General features: G+C 39.5%; 1 protein-coding gene across 1 annotated transcript in view; it reads left to right on the forward strand.

The window, feature by feature from the left end:
- dpf1 (double PHD fingers 1) overlaps positions 1 to 20,401 on the forward strand; it is a 58,518-nt gene that overhangs the window by 23,149 nt on the left and 14,968 nt on the right. The window contains exons 5-8 of the mRNA XM_014980806.2: positions 39 to 166; positions 3,438 to 3,527; positions 4,384 to 4,462; positions 6,557 to 6,688. Of these exons, the coding sequence (XP_014836292.2) occupies positions 39 to 166; positions 3,438 to 3,527; positions 4,384 to 4,462; positions 6,557 to 6,688 (429 nt within the window). The remainder of the gene's footprint in view (positions 1 to 38; positions 167 to 3,437; positions 3,528 to 4,383; positions 4,463 to 6,556; positions 6,689 to 20,401) is intronic.

Genomic DNA, 20,401 nt, shown 5'->3' on the forward strand with positions numbered 1-20,401 from the left:
ATATGCTAACTAACATTGATTGTCTGACAAATGTCCAGACTATGAGACCTCTCTAAAGAAGGAGGGGGGCATCCCAGACGGCCCTGTCCTGGAGTCGCTGCTTGCTGGGGAGACGCTGGACAAGAAGGTGGAGACCAAGGAAGAGGAGCCAATGAGTGAATGTCAGGTGGGGCTCTGCGTCCTTTTCCTTCCTTTTCTAAGTTTTTCTCCTTTTCTGTTTTGTTCTTTGTATTTTGCTGTGTTGTTTCTGATAGTACAGCATCTCTGTCTTTTTATCTGGCTATGTTTGTGCGTCTTTGTCTGTTATTGCCTTTGTTTCCTGGAGAATGTGTTCTGGTGCTGACACAGCCTCCTGTGGCTCTGATCGCTCCCTGCGGGCTCTCTGTGTGCAGGCACGTGCTTCAGACTTCCACTCGGTGAGAAGTCTGAAAATCTCCGTACGAAACACCCATTAAAAAAATCTATTTGTTTATACCTAGAATAAACTCTAGAATATTTCCCATAGCCTTATGAAGTAGCCCAGATGAAGGGCTAATTGATTAGGACTTTAGAGATAAAAGCTTGCATTGCCCCTTTGAGTGTTGGTTCTGTGTTTAAGGCCTCTAATCCAGGGCTTCCCCTGTCTCCAGGCTGGCACTACCCTGTGCCCTCCACAAGCTCCATGTCCACGCTTTACTCCTCCTCCATTACGATTGTTCTCCATTTATAAGGAGTCTGACATTAACAGATTGTTCATTTATCACATTTACTTTACTGATCATGAGATCATGAGCCAGTATTGTTCCAAAGTGGTGACAGAAATCACACATCTGAAAAGGGCCACTCAACTATTTTTACACCCAATGCTGGGATTATTCGCGGAATGGGCCCTACACAGACGGTGGATATTTAGGACGCACAGGAGTCTGATAAAAGAGGCCATCAATTTCTTTTACAGCAGGCGTAAGAACTCATGTTTTTGGAGCTTGACCTAAAACAGGATGTGTCTGCATCTGGAGCTTGGTTTTATCCTTCTTTTTATGGAGCAACTACCCTCGTTTTACACTAGATAATCTGCAACCCAATTCTGAGTCCGTTTAACTGAGGGCACACGACAACAGATATCAAACGTGAGAGAAGGTGGCATCACTTGATTTCATGATGTTACACTTAATGTTTCTGTACTTAAACTTGTTTTTGAGTTCTCCAGTTTAACTGCAGGAAGGTTTTTTTTTGAGAAACTAGGGTCAAGGTGAGCTCCCAGCACCAGCTGGCTCTAGTTCACTGAAGTGAAGCCAAGTCACAGAACCAGTGGTTTACCCCGAATGTTTTTCATTCAGCAACATGCCACTGCCTTCCATCTAAACATGAAATAGTTATAGAAAAGGGAAAGTTGAGAATGTTTTTTTTTTTTTTACCTGAAGTTGGTGAAATTGCTAAATTATAATTAATATCTGTACTTTCCTCTCTCAGTGATCCTGTGTTGTATCTCCACAATAGTTTGAAAACAAAAAATCACATTTTATAGTGCATCAATATTAATGTCTCAAAACATTTAATTCACACCTCATTCTTTTCTTGATCATCAGGCAGCTACACGCAATATCACAATTAAAAAAGAACAAACTAAGAGTGAAAAAAGCTCAAGCAGGCTTCCTTATTTTATTGCCTTCTTCATGTTTTGGTGTTAATCAACACCAAATCATGAGAATGGAAGGAACTTAATGAATAAACATGATTTAAAAAAAAAAGATAAGCAGAGAGGAAACAAGATGTACATCTGTTAAATATTGTAACAATGAACGAACGTTGATTTTTTTTTTTTTTGTCTGTTGAACCAATTCTGTGTTGAATTTGCCATGTATTAGATCACTCATGATGAAAGGCCCAATATCCTGGTATTTTAAATAGTTAATGTTGCCATTTTTAAGGATGCCATCTTTAATGGTTTTCTGAAGAGAAACATGCCCACAGCATCACAGATCCTATAATAATGGACATGAGGTTCTTTTCCACATATTCATCTTTTGTTTCACACCAAGGAGGCTGAGTTTGTCCCTCCAACATTTTGACCTTGATCCAACTCAGTAGATAAAAGCAAACCTGGGACTGAACTTTAAACTGAACTGTGAGGTGTAGCACATGTAGCAGGAAGAGTGGGATGAAGTGATATGACACAAAGCAAATACAACCCTGGATCCCCTCTTTCGCTCACTTCTCTTCAGCTCATCTACATTTTCTGTATGGTTTAGGTTTAGGTGTTCAGATGAACACAGAGGAAAGGTTGATTTTCTGTCTGAAGTAATATTTCTGTGCTGATTTGATCAATTGAGTCTATTTTCTTGTTGAGAGACTCAATGGTGATCCCATCAGTTAGTTTCATGTGTTTTCTACTCAAAACTTTTAATACTTGTGCTTACATTTTCAGCTTGAAAGCAGGACTTCATGTCTTCTCAAAACTTGCAGTGCTTGTACTCAAAACTTCTGCTCTCTTTCTAATACTCGCTGTGCTTTCTCAAACCTTTCTCCTCACACTCAAAACTTGTCTTTCCTCAGAGCAAATCTCCGCTTGCTTCGCTTCCAAATTCTTTTCTGCAAGCGATTGGAACAAAAAAGTACCGTCGCCTGGCAACCTCTCAGCCAACAGAATGAAAGTGTTATACTGGGTGCGTTTGTTTCCTTTTAGTGGGTGTGCCTGTGTGGCTACTATCGATTGTAGCAACCTCCGTCGCCCACTGGACAACAGCATCACAGATCCACTTATTTGTTCTATAGTTTTCGACCAAAGTGAAGTGAAATTAACTTATAGTCTCATCTAATCAAATTGCATGGTTCTAGTTGTGGCATGTAGTAAATTTTCTGGAATCTAGATAGTGGTTTTTAAAGAAACCTCTTTCTGCTGCAGATCTATTTCAGTGAGCTTTGGAGACTTAAAAAAATTTCTTACCTTCCTTACCATCTTGTACATGATAAATCGGGGAGTTCTGCCAGAAGAACTGCCAGTGGCTAAAAGAAATGGACCCAAGTTTCATGTCATATTTATACTCCAGTGAAGCCGGAAATTATAATTACTAATTCGAAATTTCTAAAAACTTAAATCCATTTGAAAAAGTAAATGAAAATAATATAAATTGGGGAAAAAAATTTTTTAGTACATTTATTTTTAAGGCATTTTTCAATGTACAAATAATGAAATGTATACATTTTCCTTTTTTTTGTACCAGTGTGAGGGTATACCTGTGTGATAAAATATATACATGTATTTTAAGGCTTTTTGCAGATTTGAATGCTGCATATCTGCTGTAGAAAGGAGGCAGCAGTGTACTTGCAGTAAAGCAGTAATTTACACTTTGTCATTTCTTTGTTCTGTGTAGGTTGATCTGACCTGTGCTGCAGCTCTGTTGATGCAGCGAGGATAAGAGTCCTTCATGATAGTCCACCTTTCTCTCTTTTTATAGAAGCTGCTTGTTGGGGATTTTCCTCATGAGCTGGAGGTGGACGACATGGAGGAAGACGTACCGAAGCGCAAGAACCGTACCAAAGCACGGGTAGGACAGCAATGATTTCAGACTATTTTTTTTTCTCCAAGTTTCCACATCGTGGTCAGTTTTCATGTGATTACAGAGCGCCTGGTTGGCTGTCTGTGTGAGAAAGTGAGGTCAACATAAGAGAAATAGGCCAGCCAGAGCTCAGAGTTAAACAGTGATGAGACAAACAGTGACCTCTGTGTTTCCAGGCTCTAAACTGGAGTACACTGGAGTCTTCGTTCTCACAGTGTGACATGTAATCATTTGTCAGTTCTCTGCATACCACACTAATGTAATGAGATTTCCTCTGACAACGCAGGACTTGGCCCGATTAAAAGCAAACAGATCTAGAGATTAAATCACGCTGGGATGACCTCTTTTTTTTTTTTTCTTCTGTTTTTTTACAACTTTGATTAGAGCACGGAGGTCTTATTTTCCCACTCTTTTTGCGCATCCTATGGGAGGATAATCAAGTGTTAACAATGTATTCTGAAAATCATCCCACACACATGCAGCACATACACACAGACTCTGTTTCTCTCTCTCTCTCACACACACACACAGACACCAGGGTTGCTAATTGGAACTGTTGCTCCCCTGCTAGGTGTCATCAGCCCCCTCCTGCTGGAAGTGTAGCTTTGCACTGAGAGCAGATGATTAGAATCCTAACGTGTGTGTGTGCGTGTGTGTGTTTGCGTGTAGAGACACTTGAACACACTCGTGAGGGTTGTGCTGTTATGTTCTTTCGAAATATTTTTTTTTCATTCATACAAGCCACATGTGAAGAGTGTGGAAGTTCAAACATTTATGTGTCTACCTTTGCATGTGTTTGCATGAGAGTTCTTACTTGTGTGTTTGTGTGGGTGTTTATTTACAGGCCTATGGTGTTGGAGGAATGAGGAAAAGACAAGAGCTGCCTGCCATTGAAGACAGAGATAAGCCTTACGTCTGTGACAGTGAGCGTTGGGTCTTTTATCCAATTCAGTTTGTTTACATAATGCCAATTCACAACAAATGTCATCTCGAGGCACTACAATTCAATCACACATGCGTTCTGGTTTATCCTAGTGATCAAACAGTGCATTAAGATCAGTTTATTAATCTAATTAAAATAGTTTTTATCTAATCCAGTACACTGCATCGAGTCATTGACTTGCAGCATTCACTTCTCCTGGATGAGCATGTAGTGACAGCAGACAATTTCTTGTGTCAGGTTGATTTTAGAGCAACCTCTCATACTGAGCATGCATGTAGTGACAGTGGAGAGGAAATGCTGTCCTTTAACAGGAAGAAACCTCCAGCAGAACCCGACTCAGTACAAGCGGACATCTGACACAGGGGTTTGAGAAGACAGAGCAGAATGCACCAAAAAGAAACGGAATAAATGATATAAGAGTACTTTCTGTGTTAATGTAATATTAAAAGTTTACAGCAGAAAAGGCAGGATGTCTAGTTGTTGACAGCATTGTCTCAACCTATGCTGTCCTCCAGGAAGGCACCACCGCCAAACAGAATGCCAGACAAGGTGGAGCGTCTATGGAGAGAGAAAAAAATAACTGAGAGAAAACAACAATTTAGCAATTGCAATAACATCAAATAATGCGAATTGGAGAGTAGAAGAAGAAAGTGAGGGAAAGTGGCCACAGCATAACTACAGAGATTGTTCAAGATAATTATCTGTGTGAACGAGGCATGAGAGAGCCGTAGAGGACTGCCCTGAAAGACTGGATTCTCTCCTGCCGGATCTGGCCAAAAGATCTACCTCACCTCAGTTGACTGGGTAAACATTGCTGTAAGCTTTATCAAAAAGAAAAGTTTTAAGCCTACAGTCTCAAGCACTTAAATTGGGAGCTGGTTCCGCAGGAGAGGAGGATCTGCCTCCCGTTGTGCTTTGAGAAACTCTAGAAACCATCAGTAAACCTGCAGTCTGAGAGCGAAGTTCTCTGTTAGGAACATATGGAACAATCAGATCTCTGATGTATGATGGAGCTGATTATTAAGGGCTTAGATGCGACAATGAGAATCTTAAACTCTATTCTGAATTTAACAGGAAGCCAATGAAGGGAAGCTAAACTAGGAGAAATATGATCCCTTTCATTTTTATCTTGCTGCAGTGGTTTGCATCAGATGAAGGCTTTCAGTTGCATTTTGTGAACTTCTGTATAGAAAATAGCTGTGGTAGTCCAGCCTTGAAGTAACTAATAAAAGAGCTTTTGAGGAAAAAAATTAGCAACCATAACACATATTAACACAGCTTTGTAAACACACACATTATTATTATTATTTTACATTATTTTTAGGGGTGTAAGGACATTTCTTGTTCCTGAGACAAGATTAGATTTAGCTTATTTTTGGGAAACATAATTCCCATCTTTTGTTGTCACAGCTCACAATATGGTTTATGGATTCATTTGCATCTCATTTGTCACTCTGTGAACATTTCTATTTTTTTTACGGAATATCCAAAACGCTGAGGTTTCTTTAATGATAATGTAAATGAGCCAATAGGCAAGAACTCTTTGCCAGCCGAGTGTGTCGACACAACACTGCAACTCAAGAACGTCCTTCTTTCTCACCTCAAAATGAGAATGTCTAACACAGATACAACAGGTTGTCAAGCTTAAAGCACTTCACTTTAAATCCTTTATAATAACTTGAGCTTCTCTCGCCAGAAATGTTCACATGATGATATAACTTCTGCATAGGGTTTTTATGAGAAAAACTTCTCTTTGGTGAGGATTTTGTAGCATGAGTTGTCCTTCCACCCCTTGTTACTGTTTTAAAAGAATGTCATTGTACATATTCTTGCTTTCGGGCAAAAACCTTGTAGTGTCATTTTTATCTTGTTGTAAAATCAGCTCTGCTGATCACGCTTCACATCTGTCTGTGGCTACATTGATGCATACTGACTACTAAAAAATATTAACTTTTACCAATAATGAAGACTTGTTTATGTCCTAAAAATAAAATTTTTTGAAAATGCATGGTTTCTTTCCAACTTTGACATTATTCGAAACAAAGCTTACACAAATCATATGGGTGTGTTGCAGTCTGTGGCAAGCGATATAAGAACCGTCCTGGGCTGAGCTACCATTACACTCACACACACCTGGCAGATGAGGAGGGTGAAGAGGACTCAGAGCGACACACACTTCCCTTCCAACGCAAGAGCAACCACAAGCGTGAGTCTGCCGTCTGAATATGTCCGTCCTTGTCCATTATTCACGTCATGTGAATAAAGGATTAAGAATCAATGTATAAGAAGTTCTGGTTCAGGAGATTTCACTCTAGTTCTAACAATGTCTCCAAATCAGAATATTATGACCCAATGATTCTCCTGAAGAAGTGTTTTGGTTGAGTACAGTGCTCACTCAAATCCTCAGTGTATGCATCCTCAGTTCTTTCTATGCCATGTTAGGTGTTAACCAGATAATTTTTCATTCGCAGAGGCTTCTCTTTGTTGATTAGGTCAGTGGGCAACAGAGAGAAGTACCTGTTAAAACTGCAGTATGTAACTTTTATAAAAAAAAAATGTTTTTTTACATATTTGTTAAATTATTACTGCTCTGGCAGCATAACATGAGACACTTAATCTGTGAAAAATTAAGCTCCTCTTCGTGGTTCTCCTGACATACAGAAATGTGTTGTTGGTCAGAAACAATCAATCAGAGGCAGGAAGAATGTCTTAGCGCCGTCAATCAACTTTGTGTATGTGCTGCTCACACCCTCTCCCCTTGCTCTCTGCTATACTAATGCTAACTAACGTCATGAATGCTCAGGCTAGTTAACATGGCCACCAACGGAGGATAAACAGTCTTCCTAGAACAGTAATTTGTTTTTCCACCATTAACACAGCAACGCATACACAAGCCGTTGTCCATTACAGGGCAACAAAGGTGTAGAAAACTGTAAGAGGAAGCCAAAATACCTGGAGAAAAGCCATTCAAGCAACCGGCTTGCTGAGAGATGGCAATAGTAACCCTCTGAGACAGCGCTCACTGAAACAACAATGTCTGCAACAACTACCATTTATGAATAAATTACAGACATAAAAAAAATCATGCCTTTTATCTGGTGTAAAGAAGATGAAAAATACGATTCTTCACTCTAGATTTCAGCAACTCTGATCAAATTCAGTGTTGCCTGGTTATAGTCAGTCCTATAGCTGCATTTTGTTTGTAGGTAGGAGATGTAATGTCCTTTATTATTTGGACATTGAAGGTTATCAATTCACACAGTATTCCTTAACAGCAAGTCAAGATCAAATGAATGTCTTAGATGCAATTGCCTCAAAGACGTTCAAAGTGAATTGCAGCCAAGTTTATTTCAAACAATTGTTTGTCATTAGTATGACTTTAAATTCAGCTTTTTGTGTCATGCTATTTATTGTTACTGAGCATCCAAAAATTCATATTTAAAATCTAATCTCTTCACATATGGTGCTTTGCAAACGTATTGATTTTTTTTTAATGTTCTTCCTCCGTCGTGCTACGACCACAAACATATTCCGTCTGGGTCTTATCTGATGGACCAACACAAAATAACGCCTGACTGTGAAGTGAAATGAAATTGAAAGATGACATTCAAAAATGTTTACAATAGAAATCTGAAGAGTGTGGCTTACATATTTCGACAATTTTAATCTGGTAGCACTAAATAAAATTCAGCTCCCAGTTGCCTTCAGAAATCATCCGTACTTATTTGAACTGAACTTAGTACATCTGGAAAAGTTTAAGATGTATCAATAATTGATATTAAACTTCTGCAAGGCACTGTGGCATACATCTTTTAATAACTGGAATTTGCATGAGTACAAAGTATCTTTAATTCATTTAAATGAACAATAATGTACCTTAATGACCGTTGAACCACAATGACTCAGAATAAATACATTATATTTAGATCGACTGAGCCGACAATTTCATAGGCAGCTTTTTCAGCGTTTATTTTTTAGCTTAGTTTCATTCTCCTAAGACGTCTTTCTGTCTACTTAGTTGAGTTTTTAACTTTGATTTTCTTTTAAATTCACAAGTTAAGCAAGCATGGAATTAATCCGTATTAAAGGACACATTGAAACATCCGTTACCGATTGATTGATTGATTCTTGACATAATTGCTCTGAAGCCACTTTAAAGCAAGAATAACTAGACTTTTCTCTCTTTGTGGCAGTTTCCACTGTCTGGGCAACTGAAGCTCTGGAAGAATATTATTGCCAGAATCACAATTTCTTAATGTTTTTGCTCGTTAAATGTTTTAGACTCTAAAGACTCTTTAGAAATAATGCCAAATGTATCTAAAATCTGAAATGTTCTTGTAATTTCTTCTGGTCCAATTGACCAGCTCATAAAATTTGCTTTTGGCCCTTTTACAAAACACAGAGCAGTATTATATACTGTTACCAGTTTTTTTTTTTTTTTTTTAAAGAACATGACGACGATAACAACGAGCTCTGGCTGTATGTTTTCCAAGCACAAAAACAGATGCATTTTTGTGAACAAAAATAATCACCAGGCTTTCAAAAGATTACAAGTGAATGTATCATCAAATACCAAGATATTTAAACAACGAAACATTTTCACTACTTACAGCTCTATGGCTGAGCACCTGGTGTGTTATCGTAAGATAGCATTCAGCACACCGGGAGCCAGGCATATTCTCTAGGGTTAGATTTACCAACTTCAAATATTTTGAAGCTCATATTTGCTTTTTTTTTTTTTTCTTCAGTTTCTGGATTAGCACAGAAACAAAATCATAGATGTATCTCCAGATGCATCTAAAGTGTAATGCCTCAAGTAATTTAAAAAAGACTCTAATCAATGCAACATGCTTTAACCTTGTTGAATCAGCTGCAAGGTTACATACCGGCTTAATGAGAGAACAAATGACTCTTCACACAACATTCACCAGCTCTAAAGAACAAACACCAGTAATACTGTCACAGACCTCTTAATCCATAGCGCTCTTTATAGTTAAACCCTGAGTGTGTGTATGTTTTCATTTACCGCTCTCAGCATGGCTCAATAGCTTACAAAGTGTCCATTAGTTCACTGGTGCATAATATCATGAGGTTGTAAACGAATATCCACCATATTGTTTACTAATGCTTTCTTCCCCTTAGGCCAGTTTTAGGCTAACGTGATAGAGATATTGTTCTGGCGCTGTCAACAGGATAAAAACTCTTATGTTTGTGGTGTTGAGCTGAGTTTAATTTCTTGTAATTTACAGTCCTGTTGAAAATTATTTTTACCACACTATTATGGTCGTACTAGTAGGTTCCTAGCATGCTTGTAGCTAAACATACTGAATATCACACAGCATTAAGAATCTTGTAGGATGCACCTGATGTTTTAGTTTTAGCTTTTTTTTTTTTTTTTTTTTTTTTTTTAGAAATCTCACTCATTATTAAGATTCCAATCAAATAAAATTTTTAATGGTGGGATTATTGTGCTGCTATAAGGTTTTTGTGCATGTTTTAACCAGGGATGCCAATAAATGTTGCCAACGATGTATATCTGGAACCATCTCTTTAAATTTACTTAGAATTCACAGAACTTTGTATTCTGTTGAGTAGAACTCAGAGATGTATGGAAATTAGCAGTTTTTTTCTGTACTGACTGATTTAGACTATGAAATGTTTCTGGTGACGTACAAGAACACAGATTCTGCTAAATGCTGAAGTCTAGAATCAAACCCTAAAGTCCATTTATGTCAGCTGCAGGCTTAAATCGGCACACAATCTTTATCTTTCAGAATGTTTCGTTTTCTGGGTCGGTTTGTGGATTGTGTTCACCATTACGGTACCTTGTGTCTTTATGCTTTGTTGGTTTTTGATCACTCCTTTAAGGGAAACAGAATCTATTAATCCGGAGAGAAGTTGTGCTTTGGTTGGTAATGTTTAGTGAAATTGCTACAGTTTTCTTTTGCGGAAAGGCAACAGAAATAGTTGCAGACATTTTGAAAAAAGGAGTATCTCTTTTCTTTGTTCTGCAAGGTCTTAAAAAGCAAGCAATTTGCTCAGAGCTGATAAACGCACAGTGCACAAGCACACACACTCACCCTATCTGTTCTATGTATGCTGCACTGCAACATTGTCCAGGCTGAAGCTGTGCTGCCTGTTATTTAATTGGCAGTGTGCTTTTAAATTGGCCTGTCCTAAACAACAAACTGACCCTGGCTATATAAATATATATTTATATGGTCAGGCTGGAGTTCTGGGTCTCTTCACTGGAGGAGTGCAAGAGAGACAGCATTTGAATCACTTAATGTGCTCCCCTCCAACACACACACACACACACCTACACACACGCACACACACACTCCCTCCTGACACAGAAATACACACGCGCACACACACTGCTTCAGAAAATGCAATCTTCTCTGCTGAAATGAAAAAGGAAGCTTAGCCATTTTTGGAGGGTGGCAGTGTGTGTGTGTGCGTGCACATTTACTTGCAAGGCGTGTGCGCGTGCGATTGAGTGTGTATGCGCTGATGTGAATGTGTATGCGTCAATATGCATTAACCCAATCTGCTGAGCGGTCCACCCTTTTATATATCGCCACACGTGTAATAATATTAATATATCTGTTAGTTCAGAGCAAAACCTGCATGCATAATTTATGCTATATCCTGGCTGTCTAGACGCTATAGCATGTATGCAGCTACCACAACAGGAGTGTGAGCTGCTACTTACAGAAACTTATCACAGAAGCTGTGAGATCGTTTCTGAAGCGTTCCCTTCCTGTTCCTTACCATCAGTGTGATAAATGGCGGATTATTCCACAAGGAGATGAGATTTTCCTTCATTCTCTTGGTCCATCTTTCACTACTTTCTTCTCCCCTTCCTCCTTCCCTTCCTGCCTCTCCCATTTTCCATTTTGTCTCCCCGTGTTTTGCTTCATCAATCAGCTTTGGCTCCCCTCACAATTATTTTCTTCTTTGTTTCGCGTCTAATGTCTCTGAAATCATCCACCATTATGAACATCGCCCATATATATATCTGAATGCGAGCCAATGTAGTGTTTACTCAGACTGAGCAGTGGCATTAAAATTCATGACTGCACCACATATAGTGTTTTTTTCCTTTTGCTCCCAAACAGGAGAAGAAGAGGTTGGAGGTGTAGAGGGAGGGAGAGAGGGTAAGGTGGAGGTGTGGAGGTCTCTTTTGGCATTGATGTGATGTTGGGAGGGGTGGGGGTAGAAGACAAAGAGGAGGTGTCTGTGGAGATGTAGTAGTGGCGGTGGCGGGGGGTGCTTCTGCTCGAGGTCGGACCTGCAGCGCCACACCTGTAAATTGGTTTTATAGGTATGGATCGGAATGTTAGGGAAATCTCAGGAAAAGGTTACAAACTGAGAGACATCCTGGTGTGACTGAGACCAAAGTATATTGAAAACAAAAATGGCGGGAGGATAGGAAAGAGGAAGAGGAGGCTGGGGGTGCAGTTGTCATTAAATACCCCCCTCCCTTTCTCAAATCAGAACTGAGATTCAGAGCCCACTTTATCTGGACGGACAGACGGTCCTACAGTGTGGAGCAGCAGGGACACTCTGAATTCTTGTGTGTTTATTTGCATGTGAGCTTTGGAAAACACACACACTCTGCATACACATGCATTAGCATCTTTGTGTGTGTGATTCTGCCAGCTAGTTGTGCAAACGTACCATACGGCCAATCATGCCCAACTTCCAGTGCCTATCTGTGTGTGTGCGACATGTAATTGAGCCCTTTGAAGGTCAGTTTCCCTCTGTACCTTCTCAACATTGAGGGTTATTATGTCCCCCCTCCTTTTCACTTTTCTGCCTTGTGTTTTTAAAATGGCGTCCCTGTCCTCTACCAGCTGTCTACAAACAGTCAAACAGAGGACATTTTTCGATACTGAGGAACAATTTGCACGGACGTCACCAACCTTCTGCAGTCAGCAGGTTTCCATGGCTGAGCAGCAACACGCAAACCTTATGTTGTCAAGCACAATGCAGAGCATTGGATGTGGTGGTGAAAAGTGTGCTGCCACTGCTTGAATCATGCCTCTTACTAGCAATCAAATGGATGAGTCAGGAGAAAAGTTGCCAGAAGAAAAGCGCTTTTATGTGTAAAGTGTAAATTTTGGGAATTTGGCTTGGATGCTGTATTTTCAATGACAGAAGTATACCAGCACATTTTATTAATGATCCTGACACTGTGGGAGCAGTTTGGGATAGATAACAAATTCAGCTCCAACATGACATGTTGGATGAATGACCATCATGGATGAATGATGGTCATCCATCATTCATCAGTGTAAAAAAACCTGACCGGTCTGTGCAGAGTCGTGGCCTCAGCCTGACAGAACATCATATGAATTAAATGTAACTGAGACAATGAGCCAGGTATCCTCGTCCAACATCAGTGTCTGACCACAGAAATGCTCCTCTAGAAGAAGATGTTGCTGTTGTGGCTGAAGCAGTTCAACACATTTATAAAAGATTTTGTCAGAATGGGGAAGCATTAAAGTTTATGTTAAGGTAAAGGCAAATGATTGAACACTTGGAGTAATATACTGTATAATACCTCACACAGTATAAAGAATATGTATGGACTATGTGATGTACTGTGACCATAAAAATGGATTTTATATATATTTTACAGTAAAATTTTATTTATTTAATTTAAAATCCAAATGACTGTTAACCTGTTTTATAAAATGTGACTTCAGGAATGTATAACTAAAAAAACTCCCTCTCTGATTATTATGGCGATCACTAAATAATAATGAATCTAATCCTAAGAGATCAAAAACAGGCAAACAGTCTGATTTGTAAATAGAGAGGGAGGAAAAATTTTTTTTAACAAGTGGATATAATCTTCTGACTTAAAATTCACCAACATTCACAATATTTTCTATATTTTTTCTAGCCTCTCTGCCTTCCTGAGGGTTATTTATTATTTACACTATGAGCAGAGAGTTCGTCGCGGCACTGTTTGAAGGAGAAGTTGATCTGAAAGAGGGTTTTGCCAATAATTTAAAACAAATGTGTGCTTTTAAAAGTGTCTTTAACATTTTATTTTAGGTATTAGTGCAAGTTGCCAGGGGTGGAATTACTAAAACTTTGACTTCAAGTGTATGTAGACCTTTACAAAAGACTGCTTATGTTTCCAAATCCAGTATAATCCACAACAGGCAGAAGTTGAAAGCTTAGAGCTGAGCAACTTTGCTATATATATATATATATATATATATATATATATATATATATATATATATATATATATATATATATATATATATATATGTGTGTGTGTGTTGTACAAAATACAGTTTTCTTTTAAATGGCTTCATTTTTAAACAGCTCACTGACGATGAAAACAAATATTTTGATTCTTCTGTAACAACATCCTCACCTAAGAGTGTTGTTGAATGCGCTCAAATGTGGTGGGTTCACTGATCAATTGTGAAATTGGGTTTCCGACCAGCCAGTCATGGTTGATCAAGCTGAAAATCAACAATTTCTCAACATGTCTCTCTTGTTTCCAGCCAGCATATTTTTGTAAACATTCAACTCTTCCTGATTGAGAATAAACCAAGGTAAAACTTGTTCAACTGTCATTTATGTGCCACAATTTAGTATCCATTTATCTGTGACAAATAGTCACAACTTATCCTTGAAAGGATCTACAAGACATCTTTTGGGTATTTTGATTACGTTTAAATAAAAGGCCTGGGATACATTCAAAAGAACTCTGTAAAGTCAGACATGATAACCTTAACAGCCGATACTTATTGATTGGATGCGTACTTGTAGCCCATGCTCAGACATGGATTTGTTTTGAACTTTTCACTTACTCTGACATTCCCTCTGCGCTTTTGATTGGTTAATTGTTGCTGCTGCCACACAGTGCCGAGAGAGAGGAAGGGGAGAAATGGCTGTTGCCTAGCAATCCGGTTGCCATAGATACCGCCAGGGCTCCCTCCTAAAGAGTACACAGCTATGTACATTGAAAAGAGAGACAGATTGAGAAAAAAAGGGAGGACGAGGAGGAGGAGAGGGGCAAGAGAGGAGAGTTATGGGAAGATCAGAAATAGTGAGAAGAAGAAATAAAGAAAAGCAGAATCTGAGAAGTTCAAGAGCAGACAAGAGCGAGAGAGGCGCTCAGAGGAGTTCATTAAAAATAACATAAAGAATGGGAGGAGTGAGGGAAAGCAGACAAAGAGGGAAGCAGAGCGAGGCGCACAGAGTTGAGGACCAGGAAAAATCTCTTCATGATTCATCATATAGATCCCCCCTGACACTCCGACTGGTAAAGGCAGCGTAATATTGGAGTCTGCTTCATTTGGTATTCTGTCTCATGATGTGGTGCTGTGGCTTGCCGGCTGGTTGTTCTGCGGTTCTTTAGTTGTCTTGGCCGTGTTTGGAAAAGCCCTCAGCTCGCACAACCACAGCCGGCCAGCCTCCAACCTAATCTAGCCGTACTTTACATCTGTTTCTTGTTTTGTTACTGTCTGCGAATGAAAGAAATTGGTGTAAACCTTCTGAAAGAGATAAGAATCAGCACTACCTTGGTTACCGGTCAAATTATCTCTACTAGAGCACAGAAAATTGGTCTGATGGGGATTATTTTTTCAAAACATTTTTTTCACAGTGGAGTAATAATTTGGTTCTTCCTGGGAAACTTGCCAAACCTGGTGCAGGAACTGTTGCCACTTGCATTTAAAATCTGTTTGAAATAAACACATGAATGGAAGCAAACCAAAGAAACCTGCTCCACTGACAAAAACTCCATATTTCCGAGCAGAATATTCTCAAAAATGGGATGCAGTGATTCACCCCCTCAACCTCCAGTTTTTTTTTTTTTTTGTCTGAAATTCTCCCCCTTTTATGCACTCTGCTTTGTCCCAAGTGGTAATTTCTGACATTTCCACATGATGGTGCAGGGCCGACACGCTGAACAGTGGACCATGAGAGGCTGGGCGCAATTCAAACAAGATTTCACAGTCGCATTCCCAGCCGGTTCTCTCCCCTGGAACCAAATAGGATTAATAATTTGCATTTTAACTCTTTATCGACGGGGACACTGGTCTGTGCTGGCTAAGTGGCTCTTTCTGAGAGTTTGCAAATGTGAGCACATTTGCACAAAATAATCACACACAGACACATAGTCCCACTGTAAGGCTGATTTCTTTACATGCATGATTTATGGGGAGGTTGTGTGACTGTGTGCGTGGGCCATTTATTTGCACGTGCGTCTGTTTACTGTATGCGCACACATTCAGGAGGCTGTAGAGCCTGATAGATAGATGGTGTGTATGCATGTGTGTGTAGGCGTGTGTTGTCTTGGGTCAGTGTGATTACAGTGCAGCCATATATCAAGTTTTTACTATGCACCAAAACAGCCTCCGTCCTCTTTACTTTGCAATGTCATCTCGGCACACCGACTCACGTTGCACACACAAACGCACACATCCAGTCCCACAATGCACCGAGAGTTACGCAAGCTGCTGAGTGGACACGAGTGGAGGTAATACTTGTGTCTTTGTGCGGCGCATGTGAAAGGCTGAAGGTTGGGATGGGTGTGGTGAAGACAGAGATGGGGAATAAAAGGAGCAGGTTTTTAGGGAAAAACAGAGGACGGGTATGGGGGGGTGGCACTGGCGCAAGCATTAGTGTGACAACAGATGGATTGCAGCAAAGAGTTCCAATTTCCTCTCCAAGAGTGAAGCAGGAGCAGGCAAAAAAAACAAAAAAAACCCAACGAAGAAAGAGATGAAACATGAAAAGTAAAGAAAAAAACAGAAGCACAATGAAGCGTAGAAGAGATGGAATCAGAAACAGAGAGAGGAGAAGCAATAATGAGAAACTGTGAGGAGGAAGAAAGAGGAAGAGGATGGGAAGAAGACAGAAGCAGAGGGAGAGAGAGAGAGCGAGAGGGAGGAAGGAAGCCAGTGACTTTTCATCTGTGACTGACGGTTTCCATCTGACTGCATCTATGTCTCCTTGTCTGCATAAAAAAAATCTGGAAATGTCTCCCTAAGCATTTGGGATAGTGTCAGTGTGAATGTGAAGTATGTGCTGCTGGTTTCCTCTGCATCCGTTCAGCCCTTGTTGTCCTCTCAACAACATCCTCAACTTTACATGTATACAGTGTATATGTATGTGTGTGTGTGGCTGCAGAGGGGGTTAGAGATGTTAAAAAGAGCAAGCAGCAGCGGTGGGGGGGAGGGGACGGAAGTAAAACTGGACAGCCAAAGTTATTATGCAAAGGCATCGCTGTAAATCTCTGTGTGTGCACGTGTGCTCCCTACTGTATGTGTGTGATTTTGGCCGTGCATGTGTGTGCTCTCATTGTGTCTGCGTGCGCTACCCCTCAGAGGCTTTCCTCATTAAGCAGCGAGGCGACAGGAGTGCAGAGTGTGTGTTTTCACACACTGCTGCTTCGACACAACATGGAGACAGTTTTTTTTTCCTGTTTCCTTTCCTTCGCTCCCGTTTGTTTCCTCATTGTCTTCCTCCTCGTTTTTTCACTTTCACTCAAACCCTTACCTTGGCTTCTGCCATTTCCCCCCTCTTACTCCTCATCCTCATTTCTTTCTTCCATCTCCACCTGCCAAACTGGAAGCCCTGCAGTCCTGAGTCCAAAGAACAGCTAGAACAAAATGGCTACAATCAGTAATGGCTTTGCTTACTTTTGGATAACTGCAGAGAACCAAAAAAGAAAGAAAGAAAACACACACAAAAAAATATTCAATTACTTTAGTCAGTCCATTAGAGTCGCAAATGCCATTAAGATATTATGCATTATAGGTAAAATCAAGCAGCAGACACAGAGATGGAAAAAAACTGAAATGAATTATAAAAAAAAGTAATTTAGAAGACAGTGAGAAACATCAACGCATTCAAGCAGAAAGGTCAAAGCTAACACTTCTTCAGTGGAAGTACAAAAGTCATAAGACAATAATAAGTCCAAAGAAATGTTACAGCCTTCAGGGGGGAACAAATCTGCCAAATTTTAGATTGTTTTGCTTAACAAGTTTTGGGATCAATATGACTCATCATGGTTGAGGTTTACAAGCCATATCAACCCAAAATAGGTGAAATTGAATAATATCTAACGTTAAGGGTAAAAAAGTGTGAATAGAAAAGAATAACCCTTGACTTGGATACTAACAGTCCTGTCACGCTGTTGGTTTATTGGCAAAAGAAAGTTCATCATCAGATTATTATTTGACATGGGACTATTTAGGCTTCATTGGCTCTTAATAACTTAAATAACATAAAACTGTATTTAAGTCTGAAAGTGGTGAAAAATTATAGGCTGTGAGTTTTCAAGCAGAATGAAACTTTTATGGAACAAGGAGTCTCTTTTTTCTCTTTAGGCCACAAGCCTTATGCTTTTCCTTATAATCCCTTCCATAAATGCAAATCTTTATTCTATAAAATGCATATTCACTTTGTAAAAGGTTAATTTAGGAATAAAATTTAGCTTTTTGATCATGAAAAGGTTCAATTTATAGAACACATTTAGATAATTTGCTCAATTATATTTTTTCAAAGGGCCATAAAGCTTTTATCACTCAAGAAGAAAACAAATAATGAGAGTAATGGTATAAGGGAATAAGGTTGTCGATCATAATGTTGTTTCATGTGTACTGTCATTACGGTAAACCTCTGCTCCAGCACCAAATCGTTTCAGCCTTTCTTCCAGACGTACCTCGTATTTAGCTTCACACATCTTCCCATCAAGCCTGACCACCTTGTCATTGATAGAGAAAAGCCCACAGCATGATGCTCCCATCACCATGTCTCACCATGGTCATAATTTACTTTTGGTTTCCTCTGACTACGTCATCTTCTTCCTCATGTTTGCTACATCTCCTGCGGCTTAAAACAAACCACAAACAGGACCTTGGTTAATGAGGGGCACGTTCTGATCCACAGCATCTTGTACTAATAGGGTTTCATTGAGAATATATTCATGTTTATTAACATTATTTGAAATAAGTAGATTTTTCAGAGTTGCCCCTGAACTGCACATGCTCTGTATTGCAAATGCGGATCTGATTTAATATTTCTGAGATTCTTCCTCTAATTTGCTCTTGACCTCATGAGTTTTAAATATTAGGTCAGAGAGATGTTGGAGGGAAAAAAAAACTGATTATCAGCAAAATCAGGGTTAATTTCTGAGGTTAAACATATTGACACAGGATAATGACTTCTTTGTGTTGTTCATGCACTATTTTGTCTCTGCACAGCAGTTTTGGTGTGACTCCCATTCGGTGGTCTAGTAGAACAGCATTAGCTGCACGACTCACAAATGAACCTGTTGAACTAAAGAGTGAGATAATAAAAGCTTCAAGTCAAATAGATCTGATAATTTGGGCTATTTTAAATGGATTCCTTCCTACTGAAAGTCTTTGAAAGGACGGCAATATTTTAATGAATTAGGTCAGACAGCAGGGAAATTAGCACTCCTCTAAGCTATATTCATAAAGACTTTGTTAAAGTAATATTCTGCACTATGCTCATCAATTATGATATTGTTTGTAATTTGACAAAGATAAAACAGGAGAAAACACTTGTTTCAGTGAAAGAGATGAGACACGAGTGAAAACAAAAGGATTCAGGGACAAGAGCTCGAAAGCAAAATAACAGCAGATTGTAATGAAGGAGCAGCAAGGAGGAGGAAAAGAGGAGAAAATGAGACAGTTGTTGGGGCGGGGGGAGGCTGATGGGGAGAAGGGTTGGTGTTGGGGAGTCGAAGGGACCATTTGAGAATTCATCTCTTGCTGGATAATTCCCAGGAGGATTTCTCTCCAACACTTGAAAGCTGTGAAGTGTGCGGTTCTGCTCGTACTCCTCCTGGTAATTGGAAGAAGAGAGAGGAGAGCAGAGGAGGGGAGAGAGAGAGGAGAAGATGGTCAGGTAAAGGAGGAGAAAAATTTGGAGATGGGGGTAAAGCAGGAAGGAATTGTCAGGAGATATATATATATATATATATATATATATATATATATATATATATATATATATATATATATATATATATATATATATATATATATATATATATATATATATATATATATATATATATATAAAAAAGAGTACAGATTCAACTCTTTTTTTCTCTTGGTCACTTTATTTCTTTTTTCTTCTTGCCATGTGTATCGTCTCTATTTTCCCCCCTCGTTTCCACTCCTCTATATTGTCTCCCTCTGTTACTGTTTTCCACCCTTCTTTCTCCTCCCCTCCCTCTCTTTGGCAGCACTAGTGTGTCTGTGGTTGCAGGCGGCTTCTGAAACATGGCCACAAGCGTTTAATCATTGATGGGAGTTGTTTTTTTTTTCTTTTTCTTTTCCCCCTTTCGCGCAGGCAGGCCAGCGGGCAGCCCCGACTCACTCACGTACGTCAGGACCTGCTGATTCACTCTCTAGGGGCCTTGAAAGCATGCACACATAGGGAGAGGCAAAGCAAACAAAGATACACACAGACAGATAAAAAAGACAGAAAGCAGACGGAATGTGTTTTAGATGTGTGTGTGTGTGCATGGGTGTGTGTGTCTGTTTTATTCCACCAGGGAATCTGAGCTCCAATCAACAGCAATGAGTCCAAATAAAACAGTAAGATGAAAGAAATGTACTTGACCACAGCAAGAAGACAGAAATATGTTTATACTGACCTCAGGCCTGCGTACCTCAGCCCTGCCTGCAGCTTTACGCATCCTCCTGCTACTCTCAGTCAACGTCTGGTTCTGTTGGTTTATTAATAAATAAACACACATTCATGCATGAAGTCTCCACTGGAACCATTTTTGCAGCTTTTTTAAAAAGAAATTTGATCACAGTTCTTCTGTGGCCCTGGCAGGAGTGGTTCCATGTTTTTACGTAGATTTGTGCCTCAAAAGAAGGTTTTTCTTTCAGTTATA

Source organism: Poecilia mexicana, unplaced genomic scaffold (assembly GCF_051168715.1).
Source record: "Poecilia mexicana isolate PSO_F unplaced genomic scaffold, ASM5116871v1 scaffold_13, whole genome shotgun sequence".
In the NCBI taxonomy this organism is placed as follows: Eukaryota; Metazoa; Chordata; class Actinopteri; order Cyprinodontiformes; family Poeciliidae; genus Poecilia; species Poecilia mexicana.